The 26,058-nt window shown below is 41.6% G+C and overlaps 1 protein-coding gene across 5 annotated transcripts in view; it reads left to right on the forward strand.

Annotated features, from left to right (window-relative positions):
- Window positions 1-11,991: 11,991 nt before the first annotated feature.
- XPO6 (exportin 6) overlaps window positions 11,992-26,058 on the forward strand; it is a 38,997-nt gene continuing 24,930 nt past the window's right edge. For all 5 annotated transcript variants that reach the window (XM_010567004.1, XM_010567005.1, XM_010567006.1 and 2 more), the window contains exons 1-6: window positions 11,992-12,080; window positions 13,460-13,572; window positions 16,695-16,892; window positions 19,542-19,701; window positions 20,113-20,190; window positions 25,578-26,031. In XM_010567004.1, the coding sequence (XP_010565306.1) occupies window positions 12,029-12,080; window positions 13,460-13,572; window positions 16,695-16,892; window positions 19,542-19,701; window positions 20,113-20,190; window positions 25,578-26,031 (1,055 nt within the window). In that variant the 5' untranslated portion in view covers window positions 11,992-12,028. The remainder of the gene's footprint in view (window positions 12,081-13,459; window positions 13,573-16,694; window positions 16,893-19,541; window positions 19,702-20,112; window positions 20,191-25,577; window positions 26,032-26,058) is intronic.

Genomic DNA, 26,058 nt, shown 5'->3' on the forward strand with positions numbered 1-26,058 from the left:
TAGAAGAAAGGGGAATCAGAACTGAGTTTGTAGCAGGAAAGCTGGTCTCAAGCATAGCTGTGAAGGATGAAAGCTTTTTCTGTGAAGAAAATAGCTAATTTAGTGGAATGGTTATACATAATACCTTTCAGGATCTATAACTACACTACATATGCTGTATTTCAAAGACTTAGGTAGCTAAATGTCGGCAGCACTGTCTCCAGATGGGCTAAAAGGTATTAAGGCAAAATTATTGAGCCTCAAGATCTACTAAACTAGCTCAAAAAGCCTCTTTCTGCTAGGTGATGATCATAGCAGTGTGCTGATAGATGAGTGTTGGTTGTTGGGATTATTTTAGTAGAGAAGCATAAAAACCGTGCCTGTACTACTAAGGTCATGCAGTGGGGTTCAGTGCTGCAAAGAGATCGCTCAGTGTGCAGATGCCTAGAAGCTCCAAGGAATTTGTGTTCTGTTTGGTTATTTTAATGCACGCTGTTAGGTGTTGCCATTTAGATCAGGGAGAAGGAGCTGCTATTACTATTGTTATATTTCTTAATGGGCGTTAGGATATGCAAAGCAGAAAAAAATGTAGCTTTTACATGTATAGGCTGATACCTGTCTGATAGAATGAGTCCTAAAATCCTTCCAAATCAATATCCTTTATCAGTCAGCAGTATTTCCTGTTAGTAACTATAAATGTATTTGGGTTGCTGCTGCCTTGGCCTTCTCTGCATCCCAGGTGTTAACATGGCAATCTTCTACTTCTGGAGAAAAAAAATAAGGTGTTTGCCAGCTTTGTTTTGTCAAAATAAGATGCTTAGAATACCATTTATAGAGGTAAAGTGTGTAGTATGTGGCTGTTCTCTTGTGAATGTCTGGTTGCTCCAACAAAAGTGTAAATATTTAAGTTTGGTAGAGGAGAAGTAATTGGCTTTTTCCCCTACTGATTATGATGTTCAAGAAGTTGCTTACTCATCCAGGCAGCCCCTGGGTTTTATTTCTGTGCTCAGAAATGGAGTGGGTCATCTGGTGAGAGCCTCTGGCAGGTTGGGAATGGTGCAGCTTCTCCAAGCCTGGGCTCAGGAGCACCTACAGTTTATGAAAGGTGTTTCTGTGGTGAAGCAACTTTTTTTCCAATCTTAGCTTCCTCTTCCCACACGTTTTATTCCTTTCTTTATCCACGTTTCTGTTTTTTATTTACAGTCAGCATAGGAAGCTTTCACTCTACCTGAAGTGTTTCAGGCTCTTCTAGCAACATAACAAATTTCTTAATTTCCCCACCCCTCCCCCCCAGTCTTCCCTGATCCCTCTCCTTTGGGGATCGTGCCCAGAATTACATTTCTTTTACCATTTCCCAGTACTTTGCATTCACGCTCCAAATTATCTTTTTTGTTTCAGCATCTCCAAGTTTGTGGCTGGGTCTGCAAGTCTGTGTGTATTTTTAGTGGTTTGACTTAGTTAAAGCTGTAACAAAATATCGCAGCATGAATTTCTTCCTAAGAGGGAGTGTCGTGATTTCTTTTTGTCCCCCCTTTTGAGACAGGAGCGTACTCATCTGTTTTGTATACTGGCTTGTCAGAATGCCAAAGTCGGCATTAAATGCAGGGGATGCAGTCTTCTAGAGGAAAGAGTGTTTTGGGTTGGTTTTTTTTTTTTCCTTATGAGAGATAATTTTGTCTGACAAATCTGCATTGTGCTTGGTTGATTCTCTCCTGCTTCCATGGGTAAAACCAACAGATTTCTTCTGCATTGCAATACCACTAGTCCTTTTCTTTGGGATTGAGGGCAGTTTCTTCCACTGAAGTGTGTCTCGGTCGTTGTTTTCCTGGAGTAGTAGCTGGTGTCAAAGAACAGCGTGTTTAAAATCGAGGTCTGGAAGGGATACAGTAGAGAGCAACTCTGTAGTGGTTAGATTTGTTCCTTTGTTTATGGGGGATAAGATTGAATTTTCTACAATTCCTTGGCTTTCTTTTTGCCAGTATGGAGGAAAAAAAAAAGAGGAGGATGATGTGATCCATGGCCTATAACCTCTGACATGCAAGTATAAGGTAGGTGCTGAGGAGCAAGGCTATTCCTGCTTCCGTCCATGGCAGAGGGCTGCACCAGCCGCTCCTCTGATCCTGCCAGCAGCACAGGAGAAGCAGTTTTTGTGATGGGGGAAAAGTGAAGGAGGAAAAAGGCTGCTTTGCAGCAACTTGCAGCAAAGTTTCAGCTGCTTTTTCTTGTTTCCTGCTGGTGCTTGATGAAGTGGGTTGGGTCATGTTGACCAAAGTCTAGTTGTGTGTTGGTCTATCGGAGCCCCCCGTCCCAGGGCAGATAGCTGTGTCGGCCTGGAGCTGCAGGAGATGCAAGGGTGAGAAGCAGACTGCTGTTGTGAAATACCCCAAAGTGCAGAAGCATTACAGATATCAAGATCTTGTTTTTCTTTAAGTGGACTAGATGTTCTTCCTGCATGTGCTGTACTTTGGAAACATTTAAAATAATAATAAAAAAAAGTCTTGTAGAGTTATTCCCATGGTGTTATCCATGATAGTTTCATTATACACTCTTAAGTGCCCAACACAAGTTTTAAAGCTCTTGCCAGGAATTAAACTTGCAATATCACAGGCTTTTTTTCTTCTCTTTGTCAGGGGGCTGAGGGTTTTATAAAATACCGTGCAGTGTAATCATACCTCCTTGGAAATTGGGTGTGGCTGGTGTAATATATTGGGTAAGGTATAATCCTTCTCCCAGGTTTACCATAAACCTTGCACTGATGTCACTTTGCGTAGTGTGGTGTTGGGGAAAGTTTTTCCCCAAGGTAATGGGCTTAATCCTGCCAGGCAGAAGTGGATGTTGGAGAACTACATGGAAAATGAGCAGCTCGGATGTGTCAGCGCAGGTAAAATCTCAGCGGGGGTTTGCCTTTCTGTAGATGGAGCTGCATCTGAATAGAAGGACCACTTTAAGAAATATGCTGAATAATTTTTTTCTTCTTACGTTTGCTTTCTTTTTTGCTTGTCCTAGTGCTTTCCATTTCCAACTCTGCATATGTGCATAGTGTCGGAGACTCCTTAAGTTACGATTGCAATTCAGATTGTTTGTCGGGGTATTACTGTGAGTTGTCTGTAGGTTGAGATAAATAAGGGCTTATTTGCGGCTTTGCAGACAGTAAAGTATTTGAGAAGTGTTTTTAAAAAATCTGTTAATGCATCTTGGACAGCTTACTGCTGATATGCAAGCGTGCCAGGTTTACAACTCCTATCACTTATGCACCTTTTTTCTAGTCTCCTCTCTGGTCAAGTTGCTGCCACATTTGAACAAGTGGTGAGGAGCAAGCTTTTTAGCATTTTTAAGTGTCAAATATCCATCTGTAAGAGCAAGAATAGTGTTCTTTGTAGGAAGACTCGCTTAAAACTTGAAGATAGGTGTGTTTTTTAAAACTAACTTCAACTAAAAAGACCATTCTTTATACTTTTTCTAAGTTCATTTTACATGTCGCTGCTCATCTATTGATTGTTCTGGACCATTTGAGTAAGAAGATGCAAGCGTTTTTCTTACCACCTTTTTATTTTTATAAATAATTTTTATAAGGAGTTTTTTATTCCCTCCACAAATACCGTCCCCCTGACATACCTGTGTCCAAAATAGTATGGCCTTGGGATCTTTTTCTCACCTGCCTTTTTAAAACTCGGGTTACTTCACCTAAAATGGCAGGGGAAGTGTTATCTCAATGAGTTAAGTTGCATGTATTTGTTTGGGCTAGTCCTGTGGTCCTGTTTGTGCAAGCTTAGATTTGCTTATGCAGAGAAAAGGGAAGTGATTTGTACCCTGTGACCGTGGTCCCGCAGCCCCTGCCTGAGCATCGCCTTACAGGAAAGGATGGGATCTCCCTCCAAGGTGTGGCAGGCTGGTTTGAAGCGTGGCACATTCCGGGGAACCCAGCAAAGGGAGAGTGTGAGGTGAAAGGATGGACCCAAATACAGATTGCAGGGGGGGGGAAGAAATTTCCTTCAGAGATGTGAGTTCCTAGACTTCAGTGGAAGAGTTTAAGTTATTTCTGTACTCTGGGAGAGAACCAGAGTCACCTTGCAGTATTTTATCATCCAGAAAGTGGCTTGTGCCCAGCTGACCACTCTTGGCTGATGATCAACCTTGTGCGGTGTCCGTCTGAAGAGCATACTGTGAGTTAATGGCTTGTTTTTTCTGATAATACCCAAACTGAAAATTCGTTGTCAGTGGTGGCTTAAAAAGTTGGTGGACAGCAGTAGAGAGCTGTCTGAACTGAGTGTCTTGCTGAGGAAAGTCTAATGACTGTACCTGGATTGTCAAAGTTAAGTCATAAGTCCAAAAAGTGACCCTAGTACCACCTATACCCACCTGGGACGCCTGTGCTATGGTGATAGGCAGTAGTATGATGCCAAATATGGATCTCGAGTAGTCTGCTTTGGATACTTCTGCACTTCTCATCTGTGTATCATTGTTTTAGCAGCTACTTGTTTGGGGAAATAATGTGTTGTTAAGTCTTTTCCAGCAGCTAAACTGCAGTAAATCAGTGGGCAAGTCATTGTCTCTTGACCAGCCTGCCTTCCCTGGGTGGCAGGGGCCCATAAATTGCTCTTGTGCTTGTCCTCAGCAAGAGCATGGCTTGTAACGGTGCTGTGTCTAAATCTTACTTTGCTTATGCCAGCTTGCTATGATTATTTTATTCCTTCGGTGGGTTTCTAAGAACTTCTAGGTGTTGAATTTTAATGCTCTATGCTTGCTGCATTTCCATGTAATGAGCATCTTTTGTAAACAGCAAAGCAAACATGGAATGCTTGGTGGAGGACACACTGGATACTGGACTTGATTACGTGGATTAAGAGTTAGCAGTTTAGAAAGAATCAGACTCGGACACTTGAGCCTGTTAGTCAAAGTTCAGCCTTAAAACCTGAAGCCTGGTTAACTGAACCTGCCTGTACAAGAAGATTTAAGAAATAAGATCCCTTAGGTATTCAGAAAGGTGCCTGATTACTTGTGTAGCCGGCAGTGTTTACAGGTAAGATGATCTCTTTATCCTGTTCAAGAAATCAGATTATCACTGCTGGCTCTCCATAGCCTGTTCCACGCTGTAGTGTTCAGCCTGTGGTCATTCTTAGTCTTCAGCTGATGGTTAAATAAAACACATTGATTCCTGAATTGCAGTCTGGGATTTCTGAAGTGACGAGTTGTACAGGCAGAAGGGCCTTCAGCAGCTCTGATGCTGGACATCAGCTTCATCACAGCGGGGAGATTGAGAGTAACGTAGTGCCTTTATTCCTCCGCCAATCACCTTGAGGTAGATCAGTAATTCGTTACTTTTATAGTAGATTTTTTTGCTTAAATTGTGGTATAACAGAAATGAATTTGCAAAATCTACATCTCATTAGTGAGCTGCTGAAGTTGTGGCCCTTGAAACGAATGAACCAGATACACGGGTTGTATTCTGCAGCCAGGAGATCTCTTGAAATGGCACCAGGAGCCTGAACTGTTCTCAAAGCACAGGGTGAAGCTGAGTCTAGTTTCGGTTCATCAAACCACAAAAACATCTCTGAAATGCAACAAGGAAACTGAGAATAAAGACTGAGCTGTGTCTTGATACCATCAGCAGTGTACTGCCAGGGAGCACGTATGTTGCAGGGTCTGCATTCTGTCTCCTAATTTAAGACCTCTATGAGTTATACTGATAAGGAGACCTTGGGAATAAGTGTGAAAGCCCAGACTTCTAAAATCATTAGTTGAAAACGATTAAATGTAGTAAGTAACACTGCCTTTGAGCTGCACAGCTCTGGCTCTTGGTAGTGTGCATTCATCCTTTCTAGAGGATGTGTTGGGTGTCATACGACTTTTTTTAAAACAGTTCATAATTCTGCTTTTGTTGCTAAAAATAATGCTGTGCTTTTCATGAACTTCACTGCATTGAGTGACCGACCCAAGGCTGTTCCAGAGGTTCACTGAAGTGGTGATAATAATCTGTGCTTTGCTGATAGCTGCAAAAGGCGGGCTTTTGTGACCCACACAAGCAGGCTTGAAATGACCCACAAGCTTTCTGAGAGTGTAATTACTAATTTACATGTTCATTATCATGTTATGTTAAGGCTCGGGCAGGGAGGGGCTCTGAAAGATGTCCTGGTAATTCTTAAATGAGTAAATTACTACCTTGGCACATATGCATGTAAGGTATGTGTATTATTAAATTAGTCTTGACTGAGTTTCCTTAAAAATTATCTACAACAATAAAAAAATACAATGGAAGAAAATTCAGCAGCTGAAGTGTAGTGGCTTGTATTCATATGTTATACCTGTACTATTAAGTAACTGCACAAAATTGGAAACAGAAGGCTCTGAGGTGGAAGAGGGTGGGACAGTGTAATTTAGCAAAGGCAGGGTGATGATGAGTTATTTTATACTAGCAGCTGCCATTGTGGTGTGTGCATGATTTTTCTTTTCTCTTTTCTTAATCTTATGCACTGTCAGTGGCATTATAGTAATTCCTGCTGGGAACACTTAAAACAACAGGGTTTTGCATTGTGTGCTCTCCTGCAGTCACTTCTCTCCTGGAAGAGTTGCCCATTACGAGCACAAGCTGGTAGATGTAGCTGATACTCATTTTAGCAGAGCTGGGTAAAATGTGGTAAGATCCAAAGCTTGATAACAAGGAGGGCTGGTGATGGTAGGAGTCATGGTGGGTAGGAAGGGGATGTAGAAGCAGGCTTCAAAAAATTAGGAAGCCAGGGCTGTGCTGGAAAACTATCTTCATTTGCTACCAATATATGGTGTAGGGAGGTTTTATGGGCTGGTGGGTGTTAGATACAGTGTGAAAAGTGCTTCAGCAGTGCAGGTATTGAAGAGAGGGATGGAACAAGAGTGGGCGTCTGAATTAAAAACGTGATGGGGTGCAGAGGGGTAAATAACTCCCTAACAGAAAGAGATCCCCCTCTCTTTTAAATAAAGAGTAGAGGCATTACGGGGGGCAGTAAGGGCTTCTGGGGTTTAGCGGTACAGGTGTTTTTCCTACCTGTCACTGAAGGAGGTGTTTTTAAGGTTCCACTTGTGTGGTGTAAAACCCATTTTTCCATGGCAGAGGAAGGTGTTCTGGTGCTGCCTGAAGGATTGTTGAAGTCACATTGGTAATGTTGCAGCTGCAATTAACATCTTACTAAAAAAAGCTTTGTGGAGGGATTACCTTAATCTTGTCTTGGAGTCATATCCATTTCCAAACACATTAGAAAAAAAGTCAACAGACATAACCCTCCTCTTACAGTTGTCATCAGCCTGAGTTGCCGTATTTAGAGCATCGTTTGTATGATCGATATTCTACCGAGCTGTTAATAGCAAACATTAAAAGGTTAACAGCTTGTGTTTTTATGGCAAAGCATTAGAGAAGAGCTTTCCTCTAAAAGAAACAATCGCTGTAGAGAACATAATATAAAGTAAAAAGATACAAAGTGAACTCTAAATGAAAGCACTTCTGGAGAAAATTGAAATAGCTTTATAAAGCACTTTCATATCTTCCAGAACGATCAGGTACTATGCAAACTAAAATTAGTGTTGTATCTTCTATTAAAGTAAATGTGCAATGTCTAAATTGCAATCCAAAAGTCATTCCTCTGTTATTTGCCAGAGTTGGATGAGTAACTAGTCCTACCGGAATGCTTTAGTCATAGGCTACAGGCTAAACTGAACTTGTTATGGTGTCCTGGTTTAAGCAGCAAGGTACAAAGATTTTGCTCCTTTAGAGCCTTACTGAGGTGCAGTGAACTGGAGTTTAAACAGTCTAAAATGCAGTAAGTTAGCAGCTATTAGTATTCTTTTCCTTAATCAACAGAAATCGGTTAATGGCTCATACATCTTAAAATATAATTGAATGGTAGCCCTGAAATCAGCTGGTAGATCCAGGTTTTATACATCATTTTTGTTCTTTGGTGAATGGAGAATGTGCAGGTTCTTGGTAGCAAATCTTGTAATTTCTGTCAAAATAGGAAGCTGTAGTCTCAGCTGTGAATCTGTCATTTTGCTGGTTGTGTGAGACTGCTATTAAAGGTTGGAGTTCATAGATAAATGGTATGAGTAAGCAGCTAGTTTGATAACTAGTTCTAGTTTGATAACTGTTAATGAAACACCTTTAGCAAACTTAATGAGGCAAAAATGGGGATGATAAGGATGTAGACTGACAGTGGTGTTCTCTCGCCCTGATCCATATCAAGTCATGCTCAGATCAGACTTGGGACAGACCTGACGCTTGCCCATGCAGCACAGACCCCATGTAGCACAGCAGCAGATGACAGCACCTGTTTTGGGGAGAACCGGCTATGACCGAGATGCTGTCTTGGAAACAATTTCTAGGTCAAAGTATGGATGTCCTACTGGAACACAGGTATCTGTAGCTGTTGGTGTACCAGCATTTAGACCTACTTGCTTAGTTTCATGTATCACTAACTTCTTCACCTAACCAAGCTGTGACTGAGGACATCATCTTTGGCTGGAGGGTCTGCTGAATCTGGCAGCTGAGATCCTCCCTGCAAGAGCCTGCAGGTCTGAGCTCAACCATAGCATTTGGGCAGTCGGAAGCAGTGGAGCCCGTGTGGATGGTGGCATGTCAAATCTTACCGTGACTGTTTTTAGTGAATTGCAAAGGTTTTCATGGTAAAAAGCTGACATTACCTGCTCTGCAAATGGGATTCATAGACTTGAGTATTTTTTTCCTAAATGGTTGACAGAAGAGAGCAAACAGCATTTCCTGGCAGTTTGATCCAGCCCTGAGTAGCCTGAGACATTGGGGGTGGAGGGGTCAGATTTTACCGCTTGTGAAAATCAGTAAGAAGTATTTCTGGTTTAATAGTTGACTGTTCTGTGATGCCTCATGAAGGTGAGGCAAACTGCCAGCCCTTACCCAGAAAGTCTGTACTAAATTCTGCTAATGATGGTCCAGACTTCATGACTTTCCTTAAAAAGCTTTAAACATGAAATTTGCATATGACCCAAATGGCTGAATTTCAGACCAGACAGAAAGTGAAGTGAGTGCTGCTGGTTCTGGCTGCCTGTGGGGTTTGATCTTGTCCTGACTGTGCAGGACTGAGGCAGTCGTTAATGTCCATGCATTGCTGCTCAGTATCAGGGTTCATCAGCACGTCTTTTCGCAGACCCTGGTGATACTTGCCTGTTCTTTTCTTCAGTGCAGAGTAAACGCTGAGCCCCAGAAGAAAGCAAACTGCATATTAATGTGAGTGATAATACTGAGGTGCAGCTGGAAATATTACAGACAGGTACAGCCACAGGTCCTACAAAAGCTCTACTTTTATTATAGCCCCACTAGATAATCTGCTTTCTGGGGTGTCTGTATATAGGTACAGTAAATTTCCTCTGCAGCTCTCCAACAGCACGTGTCCTCTTTATCTCAATGACCTAGTTATCAGAGCCTTTGCTTGAAAGGTGGGTGGTTACCGCACGCTCCAGGAACGGTTAACTTGAGGAATACCCAAAGGCATTAGCAAATACAGAACGCTGCTCGCTACCTTTTTAAGTCCTGCCAATAGCTAGAAGGGGGTGTGCTTGCTGTGGCCATCAGAGAGCATCTGGGGAAGACCTGGGAGGCTCTCCTGTTTGCAGAGGGTCCTGGGCTGAGTTTTGATTACTTCAGACAGTTTGTGCTACTCCACCTTCCTTTGGCCAAATGTCCGGAACCGCCAGGAGAAGTCAAATAGGAGAATAAACAGTCTTGGAGGTCATGCTGTTTCTTTCTGCCAGGTTGGCCTTGGATGCTGGCCAGCCTGGGCTTTTTACATAAAATGCTTGCTTTGTGCTCTGTTTTCTTTTTTGATTTTGATGCGTTGAACATTGTGAAGCTGGTGTTTTTATTTATTATTTTATTAAGGAGTAGGCTCTGTCATCTTCAACATCTTAGTTTGAAGTCAGTGGAGGACATGTCAGATGTTTGAGATTTATAAGAACTCTGCAATTTATTTCCAAAAGTAGGAAATAAGTCAATTTTTTTCCAAGATTCAAGAGTTATCTCAACTACTCTTCCTAAAGAAGGATTGAATTAACTATCCAAAAACGATTGAGCCCTGCCATTCCTATGTGAAGAGCTAACACTTCTCTGTGAATTGAGGTGATCTTGATCTTGGCTGGTGGAGGGGTGGAGTGGGAGAGCAGTGCTTCTTACAGAGAATTTGCATGATATTGATCTGCCCAACGTTTGGAAACTCCTCTTCGGGGGGGGGTTGGCATCAGAAACTGCTGGTGAGGCTTACTCCGTGTTGAGCAGCAGAGAAATAAACTGCAGGGATTTACAAAAATGTTGGATATGTATGCCTGGATCTAGTTGGGAGGAATTTGCAACAATGTGCAATGTCCCAGAACGAAATGCATAGAAATGGCAGCGTGGCTATATCCTAAAGCCATTAAGGACTCCATCAAATATTTTTTTTTAAATGAGTCTCTTCTCCACAATGCTGCTGTTATGTGGGAAATGGTGACTGGCAGGAGGAGGAGACTGTTTGGTGGCTGAAGGGCTGGCCGGCTTCAAGGGGAAGTTTATAGTGCAAGGGATTGTTTGCAGAGACCATGTATAAATGTGTTAAAGAGGTGATAACGGGTGCTTGATCTTGCTTAAGCTGGCAAAGTGGCTTTGATTTAATTGTAGGTTATTTTAAGCCAATTTCCCACTAGCAATGTTTCTTGCTAAAACAGTCCTTGCTTTCTAGAGCAGGTCGTTAAAAAGAAAAAAAAAAAGTGGGGGGAAGGAAGAGGAGAGGTAGGATGAAATTCAGTATTCCTTTGTGAAGTAATTGAAAATGCATGGTGTCCTACAGAGCATCCATGTTTGGAGTGCAGAGCTGAATGTCTTCCCACGCTGTTGTGTTGAGTCAGTTCTCCTGGGGGGTTAATCCAACCCCAGGCTGTTTGAGGAGGGTCTCCTGCTGCTTGGCCCTGTGGTGGTCCTTGGGGAAACTGCTGTACATGGAAATGGGAACTAGCAGAAGCCTGTAGTGTTTCTGCACGTTGTCTCACTTGCTCATCTCTTTGCAGAAGACTGCCGGTCATGGTTTTTGTTTCTGTTTTTATTGTTTTGAGGCAGAACTTTAAGTTTTCTTTAATGGCTTACTTTGGTTCTGTGCAGAGGAAGACTGGGGCTTGAATCTTGATGTATTTATTATTGATAGCATGTGTTGAAAACATTAGAGGAATGACTAATGGCATGGTCTGTACTGTAGCAGTACTGTTGTCTAAGGCTATCCATTATCAGGCTTAGACCATAAGGGAAGTGTGGCACAGCTAGAGAGGCTAAGCTCGGTGGTGAGCTGTTACTAGAATAAAATCATCCCAGCTCCAGAGACTTGCAAAACTATAGTGACTTTGCAATGTCTGTATGCTAATTCTGATAATTTTTTTTAGGACTTAAAACCACTGAGCTATAACCAATGAATTCTATAATAAAAGCTAAATTTGGAGTTGGGGGGACGTTCTTCTTGAATCAAATAGCTGAATACTTGTATATTGCTTTTCAAAGTGCTGGAAATTTTGTAATCTTTAAAGCTGCCACTTCCTGAGCACCTTTGGTGCAGGTGGCAGTGTGGCACAGTGTGACACTGAGGCAAAGACAGGAATAGGTGTCAGGAGTCCTCTCAAAATTCATGCTTCCTGTGCTATTGCTGTATTTATTATCTCTAAACATCTGAAAGTATCTTCACTTGAACTTGCTGTCTTTGTGAGAATTATTTGACAAGGATGAGCTAACTTGAAATTACTAAATGCCACAAAAAAAAAAAAGAAAAAAAAAAGGAAACTTCTTGTATTATTTTTATTAGTTAATGCAGCTGAGCAAATGGTCCTTCATGTCCAAAGCTTTCACTTGCAGTGGACAAATCTTGTTGCTACTTGACACCAATGAGTAGTTTAAATTCCAGATTATTTTGCCCTCCACCTGGACTTTGTGCTCTTGTTGGTTTTTGGGTGCATCTGTGACATGAATGATATTTTAACTCTTTCCTTTATGTGTTGTTCCCAGGCATCTGAAGAGGCCTCACTACGGGCTTTGGAGAGTCTAATGACAGAGTTTTTCCACAATTGCACAACGAATGAGCGGAAACGCGAGATAGGTGAGTTCATGCCCTTTCTAAAGGATGGTCCCCTTTGCTTTCGGCTGCCTGCAAACCTTGGCAGAGGTGACTTGGTTATGTTAAATATAGCACATGAAAGTGCTCTATCTGATACCAAACTCGCATCTTAGCCTCTCCTGCTTATGTATGAACTTGAAGTAAAGGCTTATGTAGTTTGGGTTTCAGATATCCCATGGCAGGTCCTATAGATAATTAATATGTTGGTAACTGTCTACTGCTGTGAGCATGGAGATGTAGTTTTTTATCAAGGGTAGTAAGTTGGTTAGGGTAGGAGAAGGATATTACCTTTTTTCTGCCTGTACATTGTTGGACTGCATGTCCTGGAAAACCTCTACCTTCTGCCTAGAGATGGGGCGTGGGCTTCGGATTTCTTTAGCATTAAGAAGGGAAAGCAGAAGACTGTCCTAGTTAATGTGAAATGACAAGTAGGAATAAACAGTGAGGTTTCATTTTGGCTGGTGTTATTAAATATGTCGTTGTGAAAACCAGCAGAGATCTTAGATGTGCTCTAGATTAGCTTCTTGAATCAGTGGTTAATGGCTGTAAATAGGCAGTTTTCTTTTATACTCAAACTTCTGCCATCTCTAACTTCAGTGCCAAAAGTATGATCAGTATGAAAAACTCCCAGAAATCTGGTAAAATAAAGAATAAGCAATTAGGCAAGGTGGTTGGTTTTTTTTTTTCCCTATTGTGGAGATCATCTGTGAAAAAGGTGAAAGCCTTCAGCCTCCCCTGTTTTCCTGCTTAAGTTGCAGGAAAGAAACAGATTGATTAAGGCTTAAATTTGATTAGCCTGTAAAACAGCCCTTGCAGCTTTTCCCTTTGCCGCATTTGGTATGTAGTCCCTTGATGTGAGATGACCAAATCCTGTACCTGAGTGTTTGGAGAGGTTTTTGATATGCTGCACTACAACAAAGTCAATGGCTCTTGGAGCAATTGCATTAAAACAAGGGTGTTTTATAATGCTGTGTGTGATCTGAAGTACTTCTAGTCTTTCACAGTGACCAGGTATCCCGACATTTGGCTTTTATAGATAAAATGGTAATGCTTGTAATATAATTTTTGTGTGACCTGTTTTAATATTCAGCTATTAGTCTGGTGTAGTATTTATATCAAAATTGTATTCTAGAATGACATACCTATTTTGTGTTCATTAAAGCCTATTGTTAGATTGCTTTTAATACTTTGGAGTGTGATTTTATATTTTTTTTTTCCCTCCTCCAGGTTGTTCAAGTCATTCCCTGAACATGGGGTTTCGTCCATGCTCAGTGTGATGTTGTATGATCAGTATACGTTGTTAGGGATTTGTTTACAGCTTAAGAATTTTAATGTCGTTTTTTAATACTTTATTTTTTCAGAGGAGCTTTTAAATAACTTTGCCCAGCAGATAGGAGCCTGGAGATTCTGCCTCTATTTCCTGTCAAGTACAAGAAATGACTATGTAATGATGTACAGTTTGACTGTGTTTGAGGTAAGATGTGTACTGTTGCCTGCTTAGTGCATTTTCTGTCTGATGCAGTTTTATATGGCAATCGATTTTATTTGAAAATGTTTGTCTAAAATGGCAGTCCTAGTAAGTACGGTGATAAAGGATGCTTTTATTGCTCTCTCCTCGAGAGGTTGCTTAATGGCAGGCTAAGAGTAGGAGAATATGAATCTTTGTACACAAATTGAAGAATTAATTTCCTGGCATCTCTAAGTACAAATTACCTACAGTTTCAGAGGCTGCTTGAGTTGTCTGCACAATGCTTTTAAGAGTGTTATTGCTTTTATACTCTTTTTATGGTCAGAAATATGTGCATGATTACCTGCTACTAGCTACTGCAAACTTAAATGCTAAGAGGGAAGACAAAGTTGCTTTTGTTTTTCTGACATGTTGTGGTTGATGCTCTTGAACTACATCCCACAAGCTCGTGTGCTAGTTGTAGAGGCAAGGTCTCTTTTAGGAGACCACATCCCAATCTTCACCTATTTATAAAAGAACAAAGTTATGGTTAAAAGCCTAAATATTGATCTGTATATCTACTGGAAGAAACAAAAGTATTCTGTGAGCAGCTGTATTTGATCAACCATTTCTCAGTGACCAGTGCAGTGTCTTTCCCTAACGATATTCTGGGGCTTGGTCAGTGTCACATGTCACCCTGGTCTGTTTGTGGCCTCTGCATTGTGATCTTGGCTGCATTGGCAGTCTGAGCTGTGCTCCTAAATCAGAGGGGTTTTATATCCTTTGCAATGGGCCACTTTTTAGATAGATCAGACAATGGTGTTCTTAAAAGTTGTGTTGTTTTGACGAATTATCTCTGGTGGTGTTGACTTCTTCACTTAAAATGTTCACTTTATATATCTGGGGTTGCATTGGGAGTCTGGACTCAATCTGCAAACTGAATCTGGTTTGCCTTCCTCTCAAAAAGGGGTAATCATGACAAACAGTATGGGAGTGTTTCCCTGCACTGGGGATGGATGTCACACAGCAGCTGCCTGCAATAATTAAACAAATTTTCATGAAGAGGAAAGCAGGTTTGATTCCTGAGCCTCTGCTTCTCGGGGTGGGGTAAGGTGGGAAAGTAGTACTGAAAAAATAGTTGGGACCAGAACTAAGCTGAACAAAGAAATCACTGTCCTAGTGTACAGCGAGGGACATGAGTCCACAGTTCAGCTGAGAGATTAGGATCTTTCCACTGAGGAGCTTGAATTTATCAAGTTAACTACTGTAGCACTGTGCATTCCACTGGTCCTCATAGCTGTAGGCTGTTGTAGTCTGCAACTTCGTCAGTCTTCAACTGTGTGAGTACTGAATGTCAGTAAAAGCGTGTATATAAACACAAGGATCATTCCCAAAACTTCGTGAGAATGCTGCATTTCCTAGAATGTCAAGGAAGTTAACAGTGCATCTGGAATAAATTTTCATGGGGCCCCCTTCCGTATGAACCGTTTTTTCTTCTTGCTTTTGGAAAAGAGAACATCTTCCCAAAAACATTTCACAGGTGGAGAAAGGTTGCACTTTTAGGTCCAATGAGTAGGATAAAACTCAGTGGGCATTAAAGCATGAATATTAAAGCTGAAAACATCTTCCAGTTTTATTGGGGCTTCTGAAACTCTTGTTCTGGACTTGCATCAAGGAACTCTCAATTTGGTTGGGTCATTATTGTTAAGCAATACTTCTGGATCTTCTGTGCAAGAAACCCCAAAAAGCAACCTCTTTGGGGAACTTAATGTATAAATACACCTCTGTACCTCTACACTGAACTGGCACTTCTGTACAGTATGTCTGTACTGTGAATTGGATTTGCTTTGATCATAAATAATCTTCCATTTTCTGCAACAAACCCCTTTGCAGTATTTCCTGCTTTTGGGTTCTCCAAGCTATATGGCTGCAGTTGGGCACAGACATTGCCTCTGTAGCAGGCCTCCTCAGTAAGTTATCCTGAGAGGCTCAGCTCCTAATGCTCCAGAGCCCCTAAATGGGATTGTAGCGTGGCAGGAAAGCAATTTGCAACTCTGCCTTCTTATGGATTTTGTCCGGCTTTAAGTGGACTAAAAGCTTTCTGTTAAAGTGGTGCTCTGTCACTGCAAGGCAGTCACTCCGACGGTGACCTTCCAGCTTGGCTTCAGGAGACCCAGGTGGCATCAGAGTCATCTAAAACCAAACTTGCTTCCTCTCTTTTTTTTTTTTTCTGCTTCATACAAAGCTGTGCTTCCCCCTTTAAAGGGGAAAATCTAGGTGTCCAGGGTTAAAAGATAGTGGAAATACTTGATATGTATGCCAACTAGTTCTGCTTGACCCAAAACCAGTTAAAATGGTAATGTGCTGGTTGCTGTCCCTTGTCAGTTAATAGAAATGATGGTGTATTCAAAGAGATATTGGTAGCAATTTCTGGGGCATTGAAACCCATCTTTTGTGAAACTTCAGTGTTGGAGGGCTTCTACAAATCTGATACGCTTGGGGGGTTGGGATTTTTGTTAGAGCTCATCCCTATACACTGTGCGGCTTGTAAGACATGAGCTCAGCGAGTTTTGTTCCGCAGCTTGAGCCATCACTGTCTTTGGTTGCCTGAGTACCCGTAAGGTAGCAAAGCTTATTCCAAGTTAAGTTAGTGGTGCAGGGTTTGCCCTTTATTAAGCTGCTCTTGTTCTGCCTGGCTTAGTCTGCACACACTCACCTCTGTGTGTTGTTAAAGATGTTAGGGTTGGTACTGGACTGCTGAGCAGTTAAAAAATTTCAGCTCTTTGCTCAGCGAGCCTGTGTCAGAGCTCTAACAAGAGAGAAACATCTTTTGTTTAACCTGCTAATACCTGCTTGTTTCCTTATCTACAGGTCTGCCCGTGGCAGCAGAGAAGGTTGAACTACGTCAAATATAGATGCCTAAGTTTTTAACTGACCAGGCTTGGTCAGTGAGAGGCCTGGATAGATTTGAAAGCTGTAGCCTTTTCCCTGCCTGTGCATTGTGGCAGGCACTGGCAATCCCGGGGCATAAGATGCAGCAGCTCTGCCTGGTGCTCTATACCTGCATTATGTGTCCACATTCTCTTGCTGTTTAACTTAGTGAAGCATGTCTAAGATGAGCTCATTTGGGAGGTCTGTTTCTTTTTCAGAACCTAATCAATAAGATGTGGCTTGGGGTCCCATCTCAAGACAAAATGGAGATCCGCAGCTGCCTGCCCAAGCTCCTTCTAGCTCACCATAAAACTCTGCCTTACTTCATCAGGAACAAACTCTGCAAAGTCATTGTGGATATTGGCCGGCAAGACTGGCCAATGTTCTACCATGACTTTTTTACTAACATCTTGCAGGTAAGAAGTTTCTAAAGGGAAAACTTGGTTTCATTCACAGAGAGACATTATTTTGTTTTCTTGAGTAGTGACTTCCCTTGATGAAGATAAAATAATTACGTAAAAAAAAAGTTGCTTCTTAAATTCCTTTTTTCTTTTTTACTTTTGAAAATAACCCTTAGCTTCCTACATGTTACATTTCTTTCTATTTTTGACAAAGGTACAATCGTATTAACTGCGCTTTGAATTTTAAAGATTTAGGAGTAGTTGTTGAAAATGCAGGGGTTGTGGGTTCTTTAAAGAAAAAAGTCAGTAAAACTATGGATGCATCACTGAATGATTCTCAAAAGTGAAGTTTCTGAATGTGGCTGTTGGAGATTTTTCACCTAATAGCCAAAGATACCCTAAAACCTTTGGCACCTCGTCATGTAAAGTTACTAATGGAATGTTGTTGCAGTGTTGAAGAGGGCTCTTGCAGGAAGGCTAGAGTATGTATTTGAGGATCCTGCCTGAGACAATGCCATTAGTTTGAATGTTGGTTGTAATTCAGTATCTCCACGGTGAAGCCTGAGCCAGGCTAACAGCTCGTTGCAGCTGGAGCCAAACTAGGCCAGTGCAAACCTCCTCTTTTGGTTCGAGCACTTTGTTTCCAGTTCTCTTAAAATTGTTCATAATTGGCTTAAAGAAGCTGAGTGTAAACTGAAGTGCTGCACAGTCTTTTTCTGCTGACATAATTACACGATTTGAGTGCAGCTATGCCCACAGATAAGCCACAAGGCAGTTATTTAAAAAAAAAATAAAAAAAATCAAAGTCTCTGAGGGTCAGGAGTTTATTTGTTAAGACAAATGGATCTAGTATTAATTGCAAAGTTAACAAAAAAATGCTAACTTGGCATACAGAGCTTGTTACTAACTGTTGTAATCTCTTTTCAAATAGCTTTCTGTAATCATGTAGTGCAACATGCTGCAATTTTTTCCTGAATTGTCAATTTGACAATAAGTATTCTGAGACGACTATCTACACTTACAGTTTTGGCTTTCGTTTCACCTGGATCTGCAATTGAGTTTGAGCTTCTACTTGCTTTTCGAGCACTGTGGAAGTTATCTTAAGTGATTGCAGAGCCCACTTTGGGTATCTATTTTTCCTTAAGCCTTTCCTGTGAACTCAGCTTCAGAGGGAATTGTTCCCATAAATTAATTTCTATAGCAGACACTTTCTAAAAATGTTCAGAAAAAGTGGAAGAAAAACACTAATACTGAACTTCAAGACCTCAAAATAAAGAAGAGGAGCACAGGAGCAGGATGACTTGCTTCTAGAGTTGCAGATGAGTCCTCTCTCAAGACTTTCTTGTGAGATAATTTGAAGCAACTGTTTGATTCTTTAACTTGTATCCCAGGACTCTAAGTAGTCTCTAAAACTTTTACTGAACCATTGGAGGGGTGGAGGAGAAAAGTAACTTGGACTATTGTATTGTCATTATGCAAAACCAATAATTTTACGTAGAAAGTGCTACTTCTTTAGAGGTGTGAAATATGTTTAACATTACTGAAGTGCCAGTGCATGGTATTGCTAAACTTCCCTGTATTGTCAGAAAATATTCTGAGAGGAGATGTAAGCTGCAAAGAGACTTAACAAGTTGTGTATTTCATTTAATTTTCTTTTTTAGCTGTCTGCTCCTGTGCCATCATGCTTCCTTTCTGAAAGCCGACTTACATCTAGACTAAGAGCTTTTAGAATGGCTTTTTCTCCCACATATTTCACCAAACTGTGTGGCCTTAGCAGTGTTAACTCAGCGTGTCTCCAGTTTGGTGGGTCAAGGAGATTAGGACCAAGGTCAGCCTGTGTTAGAGAATTTATGACTTCAAGCATTACTTGTGGTAATTGTGCTTGGCTTTAGGCTTTTTCTCCCAGAGGGAATAGAGCATAAATTGCATTGGATGTTCCAGGTCAACAGAGAAGAGCAGCATTGAATTTCAGCTGAAAATAAAACTTTGTCCCACTTGAATGTGTCTTTAATATCCCAGTGGCTAATGAAGGCAAAAATCATTGATTTCTCTGGTTCCTGCACGTTCTGTCTGTGGTGGAAGTCACTTTTTTAGGGTAAATGTGATTTCCAGTTTCAGAGGCAATACAGGTACAAGGAGAGGTCGCATCCCTTAACTGTGTTCCTGTGCCATCCGATGTTGGCTGCAGCTCTTTGTATGGGGAGGGATGGGCTTTTTAATGGAAAACTGCTCAGCTGATGGTGCAGGTTCCCCACCTGAGCGTGGCTGCAGTGGCAGCCCTGTTACGTGGTGAAACCGCTGGTGCTGAGGCAATTCTGAGAAGTGATGATGTCAGCAGAAGACAGTAAACAGAAGGAACAAACTATTACTGGTAAACATGCTGGAACAGAGAACGTGTGCAATGACATTATGAAAGCTCTCTTGAAACCCCAAGGATTCCCATGGTACTTGAACTGTTGCAACATCGTAAATTAATGTCTCAGGAAATCGAATATTTGCAGTTCTCTGCCCTCAACATGCAGCGTTCCAAACTGTGGGAAATGATACTCCCTCAGTCTTGAAGCACTTGTAAACTGCTAACAGTGTTACTAACCCCCTGTTTGTCAGCTGATAGCTTTGCAGAATGTTGTCATCACATGTTGCATTCATGTGTTTTCCTGTCAGTTAATTCAGTCTCCTGTGACCACTCCTCTGGGACTGATCATGTTGAAAACTACTTCGGAAGAACTGGCATGTCCACGGGAAGATCTCAGTGTAGCCCGGAAAGAAGAGCTACGAAAGCTGCTCCTAGACCAGGTGCAAACAGTGCTTGGGCTCCTCACAGGTACGAGTTACTGCACTTGCAGCATTGAAACAAATGTCCTCCTTCACCATCCCTAAGATGCTAGCAAGCTTGCACATTCTGGGTTCAGTGAAGCAACGTGTGGGAGATATAGTGGCTGCTCCTGCAGTTTAAACACTCAACACTACCCTTAGGCATTTGGGTCAGCTGACTATGAAACAAGCTTGTATAGCAGACCAGCTGTACAGCTATGTATGTCTCCCTTTTTTGAAGAGGGATTGAGATTGTGTGTTTAAGGACTTAGTAATTTCTTTGGGCTCACTAAGAGAAGACAATGCTCCTTGTCAAAGCACTGAAGGTGTGTTCTACTGAAGTTATCTTGCAGTCTCCAGTATGGTTGTTAGATCAATCTGTGTTTTAGCAGGCTGTTCTGAAAAATATCTCTTTGGCCAGGTATTTTGGAGAGCATCTGGGACAAACACAGTGTTACTGCTGCCACTCCACCACCATCCCCAACTTCAGGAGAAAGTGGTAAGGATGGCTAAAGCTACAATATGATTATTTCCATGTACTTAAGCTTGCAATATCAGACATAGATTCCTTCCTTCTATAGATTACTTCCTTCCTAACCTCTTGTAATAAGCCTTTTCTAGAGCTTTTCATAAGCCAACAAATTTCTGGTCAGAAAGATAAACCTTACACGAAGAAGCAATTTCCACTCCAGGGGATGCCCCGCTGAAAATGCCGCCTTATTGAAAAGTGCACATATAGCTGCTTGTTGTCCTCAGATGGCAAAAAGCTTTCTGAAGTGTCAATGCAAAATGCTCTTAATGTCTGTGAGTTGGCATTGTCCTCTATGAATTGCAGCTGTAAGTGCATCAAAAGCCAGAGTGGAGTGGGGCAAAACTGAAGCCCTAACTGAAGAAAAAAAAAAAGGTGGCTAGGACTTTGTGTATATATAGTGAAACTTTTTTCTACCTATTCCTGTTAGTCTTTTGTGGGGGTGTTTATCTGATCTAAACTAATTTACATATCTATTTCTTAGTTACCTTCAAAATAGAGAATATATTTCTATGTCCTTGTATTTGGCACACATTTCACTTACTCTGTTAAGGCTAAATGGGGTTAGATTTATAGGGTCACCCCAGACATAACACTGATCTTGATGACTACCAGTTTCTCTTGTGCCTTGCTGTAATGTGGGTTGTTGTTACACTCAGCTCACCCAAGCATTTGTGGTGTCTTTGTTCGTGCTTCTTGGAAAACAAAGCAAGAAGAAATACCATGATGCAGTGAAATCAGTATGTTGTCTGATCTTGGCTCTGTCTGCTTTTAACAAGGAAAAAGAAGGGCTTAGGGGCTGGAAACCTGTAATACCTGGTTGTGCATAGGGAGAAGATGAAACACTTGTGGATCTGATATTTCTTTCTCCAGGGTCATACTGATAGCGAGGTGTGCTTGGTGCAGTGTGTTCTGTAAGTTAATACAGTTGTATCAGGTACCTTTGTCTCACTTGTCTTTGGGACCTCAAACAGTTAACTGAGTTGCAGATTACTTCCTTGTGGGCAGATTGCACTAGTCAGTTTAAGACAGCTGCCCTTGATAAGCTTTTGTTAATGTTTTGGTTAGTGATAAAACTTTCACATTTAAGTTTGAGCAGAATTTCAAGTGCTGCTTTCCTGTAGAAGAGCTTAAGACAATTTTATATTTATATACAAAACATAAACTTAAATGGAGAGAAATTGGGTTGGGGGGGGTGGATTTTGCTGTAGCTAGCAAAAGTTTGGAGAAAAAATATTAACAGAAAAGAACAAAACTTGTAGTATCACTTGGCAAGAGTGAACGTGCTGCTTGGAGAGGGCAGGAGTGCCAGCTTCACCCACCCTGGCAGCAAGAGCCTCAGTACTTTGATGTGACATTGAGTAAGACTGGGGTCTTCCATGGTAAAAAGCTCATTTATGTTAGTATCAGCTGTTGGTGGCAAGTGCCTCAGTGGCCAAAAATGATGCTGTATTTGTACAAAACAGCTTGAATTGCTCGGTGAGCCCAGCTGAATGCTAGCAAGGTGATGGTTAATGCAGGCACGTCCAAGGCCATGTCTGCAGGAGAGGGTACTGCACTGTGAACAGCGGGTTCCAGAATTATCTTGGGGAAAAACTAACACTGGTTTGTTCTGAGGTGCTAGTAACTTAAATTAATGCAACCCAGAAAATCTGTCTTGTTGTCTAGAGTTGTAATAAAAAAAATAACCAGTGGAACAAATTCTGGGCTGATTGTCAGTCCTCTCAATTGCTTGGTGAATCACTGGGTGGTGCTTGTGCTGAGGCAGCTTTTCATCCACCTGTGCATTCACCTTGTGACTTGAGATCATATTTCTCAAAGTGAAAGTACACTGCATTTCTGTTCTGGGTCTTTCCTTTCTCCCTTTTCAGGGAAAACAAACAAACTTCTTACACAGCGTATTTTCAAGATAATTGCTAGTAATTAAGACTACACTGACAGTTCTTTCAGAAGTTCAGGCTTAATTTCATTGGGTCCTGCCTGTACAAACTTGTTTATCTGAAACTTTCTCTGTGTTTTTTTCCTGTCCTCTGCCTTAACTACTCTCTCCATGTTAAAACTGACTGTGCTTCAAGTTCTTCAAGTCCAAAAGGAAGAGCACCGAGTGCTTCCCTCTTGTCCACTGCTTGCTCACTTTCTGTGTTTTGTGAAGGACTCTTTTCTTTTTTTCTTCACTTTCTTTATTAGCCAAATGTCCCTTGGGTCCCTACTTGGTGATACGATCAGTCGAAAGATTCACAGAACGGAATAAGAGCACCGATGGGGTTGCGAACACAGAGAACCTATGGGGCTTAAAGCCGGACACACAAGTCAGTAGTAGTGAGTGACAGTTGTGGCATTGCACATCTGCTGGTCTTTAATTGCAGGCACTGATCTCTGGGTTTAGTGAAACTCTGCCATTAAATTCTGCACTGTGAATGTTAATTGTTTCTCTGTCCTTAAAATTTGTGAAATCTGTAAGCTGACCATATCTTTTTACCCACATATTGTTATATTTGAGTCTCATTCATGCAGCAAACTATTCCTGTTTACTGGTGGCACTTAAACTTTTTTTTGTTGCTTAGTTGAGGCCACCAACTTTTTCTCTTTACATTCAAGTGACATTAAAGGTGTTCCAAAAGGCAAAATAAGCTTCAGAGTCCCTATAAACGTTTAATATCTTCTGTCAGAGCCAAAATCTCTTTAGGAACTTGGAAAACCTATGCTTCCTTTTTTGCACAGGGAAGCAGAGTGAAATGGTTACTTGCAAGTCTTGCATAGTTTTTAAATAGCAGTTGAAGACAATGTTAAACTCATTTCTCATACCACTTAAGCAAAGGAACTCTGGTAATGTCCTCTCTTGGGAAACATTTGAGTTATTGCACCAGTATAGAATTTACTCAGCAATCATCTCTCAGCCTCCAAATGTTGTCTTTGCATGATTTATAGCTCTTTACTTGATGAATCCCTTCCTTAGGCATATTCACTCATGTATGGTAAACAAATGAGTAACAGAAATGTTTGCTGTTGCTTACTTCTGCAGAACTAGCCTGATCCCAGCCCCTCCCCGAGTTTTCTCCTTGTGCATGAATGCAGCTGGTCCTGTAAATTTATCACCTGTTTGCACAGATGCAAAATCTAACTTCAAATCCCTTAAACTCTGAGCTTCAGTAATTTAACTGGGTGCAAAGCACTTTGACCAAATGCTGTGAATTACAGGGACCTAATTTACAGTTTCTGGTGTTGATGGATTAAAAGATGAGAATCTTTGATTCTCGTTGATTTTTGTGGAGTTTGTTGGACTGGACATTTGAAAGCAACATGTCCACTTCTGTAAAAGCGCAACACAAGCAGCTCTTGCGCTGCAGCATATGTATAGTTGTAAAAGTTACCATGGGGGCTGCTTTAATATTAAGAGTAAGTGCAGGGTTATCAAATTCAGCTGAAGTAGCATGAAGCCTTAAATTTCTGCAGCCGAGTAGAAAGAAGCAACAATAAGGTATGGCAGAGAGTTATGAATTTACTGATGTAAGACATGGATCTTGATGAAAAATGGAGACATAAGAGGAATCTGTTCATCATGCATACTTTTGAGTACTTTGGAAATAGCTCAGTAAATCATACCTGTTATTTTTGTGCTGCTGGTGTGTTGGATATTTTCACTTTCAAAAAAAAATTACTCAGATTTTCTGGGGAGAACTTTTAAATTCTGTATCGTAGCAAGTGCCTGAGGATTTCTAAAGGTGAAGAGATTATTTGTATTTAGGGGCGAGAAGTGTATTGAATAACCTGGGGAAGGTGAATAGGTTTTCAGCATGTGGTCTATGGAAGCCTGCGAGTTAGTGGGCAGCTTCTGTGGGAAGGGCAGCCTACCTGGTAGTGTCTGCTTGGATTTCCATAAAGCTTTCAACAAGGCTTCTCACTACAAGCTTTTGAGAAAGCAAAGGCCATCAGGGATAAGGGAGTCTCTGGATTGTTGATTAATTGGTTAGAAGGTAGGATATAAAAGGTAAGCGGAAATGGTCCCCTCTTGCCATGAGGGGGAAGGTCACCTGTGGAATACTGCTTGGGACTGTGCTCATGGACATACTTGTTAGAGACCTGGGAAAAGGGCTCAGTAAAGAGACAAGGAGGGTTGCTGACTGCATGAGACTGTCAGAATGGTGAGAAAGAAGGTATGACTGAAGACCTACAGGAAGATCTTGCGTGCCTCTGGGCAAATGGCAGGTGAAACAGTAATGCAGATAAGTAGAACCTGTGTTTGGGCAGGGAGAGCAGTACTCATCTCATGCCAAATCATGGGCTTCAAACTTGCCTTCAGTGTGCAGGATTAACTTCTGAGAATTACACCAGATCATTCTACAAAAATTTCGGATTGGTAGGAGTCAAAAATGGATATCTGCTATGGTGCTGTATGGAATTTAAGGTTCATCCACACCTTCGATAGTGGCTGCAGTTCTGGTCTTCCTATGTCAATAGGTGTAGAGTAGAAATGAAAGCTTTGTAGAAGGGCAGTGAAGATGATTGAGGGTATTGAATGACTTCCATGTAAGTAACAAGAAAAGTAGAACTCTTCATTCTCTCAAAGAAATTGAGAGTGAGGAGCTGCAATAGAAACCTGTTCAGTGATATGTAGAAGGTGAATGGAGAGAGAATTTCTCTTCCCTGTTTGGGTACAGGAGGTAGGAAATGAAACTAACAGCTGACATGCCCCAAACAAAAACCATCTTTACACAATGTATAGTTAAGCTGTGGAACTCTGTCACAGGATGTTGCAAATATTAAGTTTATGTGGCTTCAGCTGGAGACCGGATAAAGTCATGGAAGGTAAAGCCTGAGGCTGTGCAGAATTCTTCAGACCCCACCTGCCTCTGGAAACCTTTGTAATGTGAGTGGTTGGAGGCTGGGAAATGTGATCTGTGCCTGCTGTGGGCTTTTGGTCACTGAGAAAAGGGTACTGCACTAAGTAGGCTTTTTGGTCTGACTCAGAACATCTGCTCTTAAGTCATCCACAAACTCATGTGCAAGCAGAAGCAACTCTGCCAAGGTTCAGTGTAATGTGGATGTGCCAGAACTTGTGCAAGCTTACATCAAGGATGCTCGACCTTGTGAGGGGAGTGAATTTTATAATAAATTCCTAAAATACACCCCATGGCATTGCTATTTTCCAAAACACTGGGTGTGCTTCCCAGTAAGGCTAGAAGGGCTGTGTGAAGCTGCTGCTTAAACTTTCGCTTGATCTGACAAAACTTCAGAAAATTCCTGAATACAAACGCCGGAGGCTCTGATGGCTTTTCCTTTATAGGTAGGGCTGGCAGTTGTACCATTTGAAGGTAGTTGTCCTGATTTATAATGCAGATGTGTGTTTTGTTTCCTAGGTGACCTGTTAAGTAGCCTGTTGCAGAGTCCCAGTGCAGCCAAATTATTGAACCAGCCAATTCCCATCCTTGATACAGAAAGTGAATATATATGTTCCCTGGCACTGGAGTGCCTGGCACACCTCTTCAGCTGGATCCCTTTGTCTACTAGTATCACCCCATCACTCCTCACCACCATTTTCCACTTTGCTCGCTTTGGCTGCGACACCCGTGTTCGGAAAATGTGTTCTGTCAACGGCAGCAGCCAGAACTCGGTGTTGGGACAGGAGCGTGGCCGACTTGGCGTCTTGGCTATGTCTTGCATCAATGAACTGATGTCTAAGAACTGCGTGCCTATGGAGTTCGAAGAGTATTTGCTACGGATGTTCCAGCAGACTTTCTACCTCCTGCAGAAGATTACCAAGGAGAATAACGCCCATACGGTGAAGAGCCGGCTAGAGGAACTGGATGAAAGGTAACAGCAACCAAACAGCTAAGTAGC

Source organism: Haliaeetus leucocephalus, unplaced genomic scaffold (genome assembly GCF_000737465.1).
Source record: "Haliaeetus leucocephalus isolate CR32 unplaced genomic scaffold, Haliaeetus_leucocephalus-4.0 Scaffold224, whole genome shotgun sequence".
Lineage (NCBI taxonomy): Eukaryota > Metazoa > Chordata > Aves > Accipitriformes > Accipitridae > Haliaeetus > Haliaeetus leucocephalus.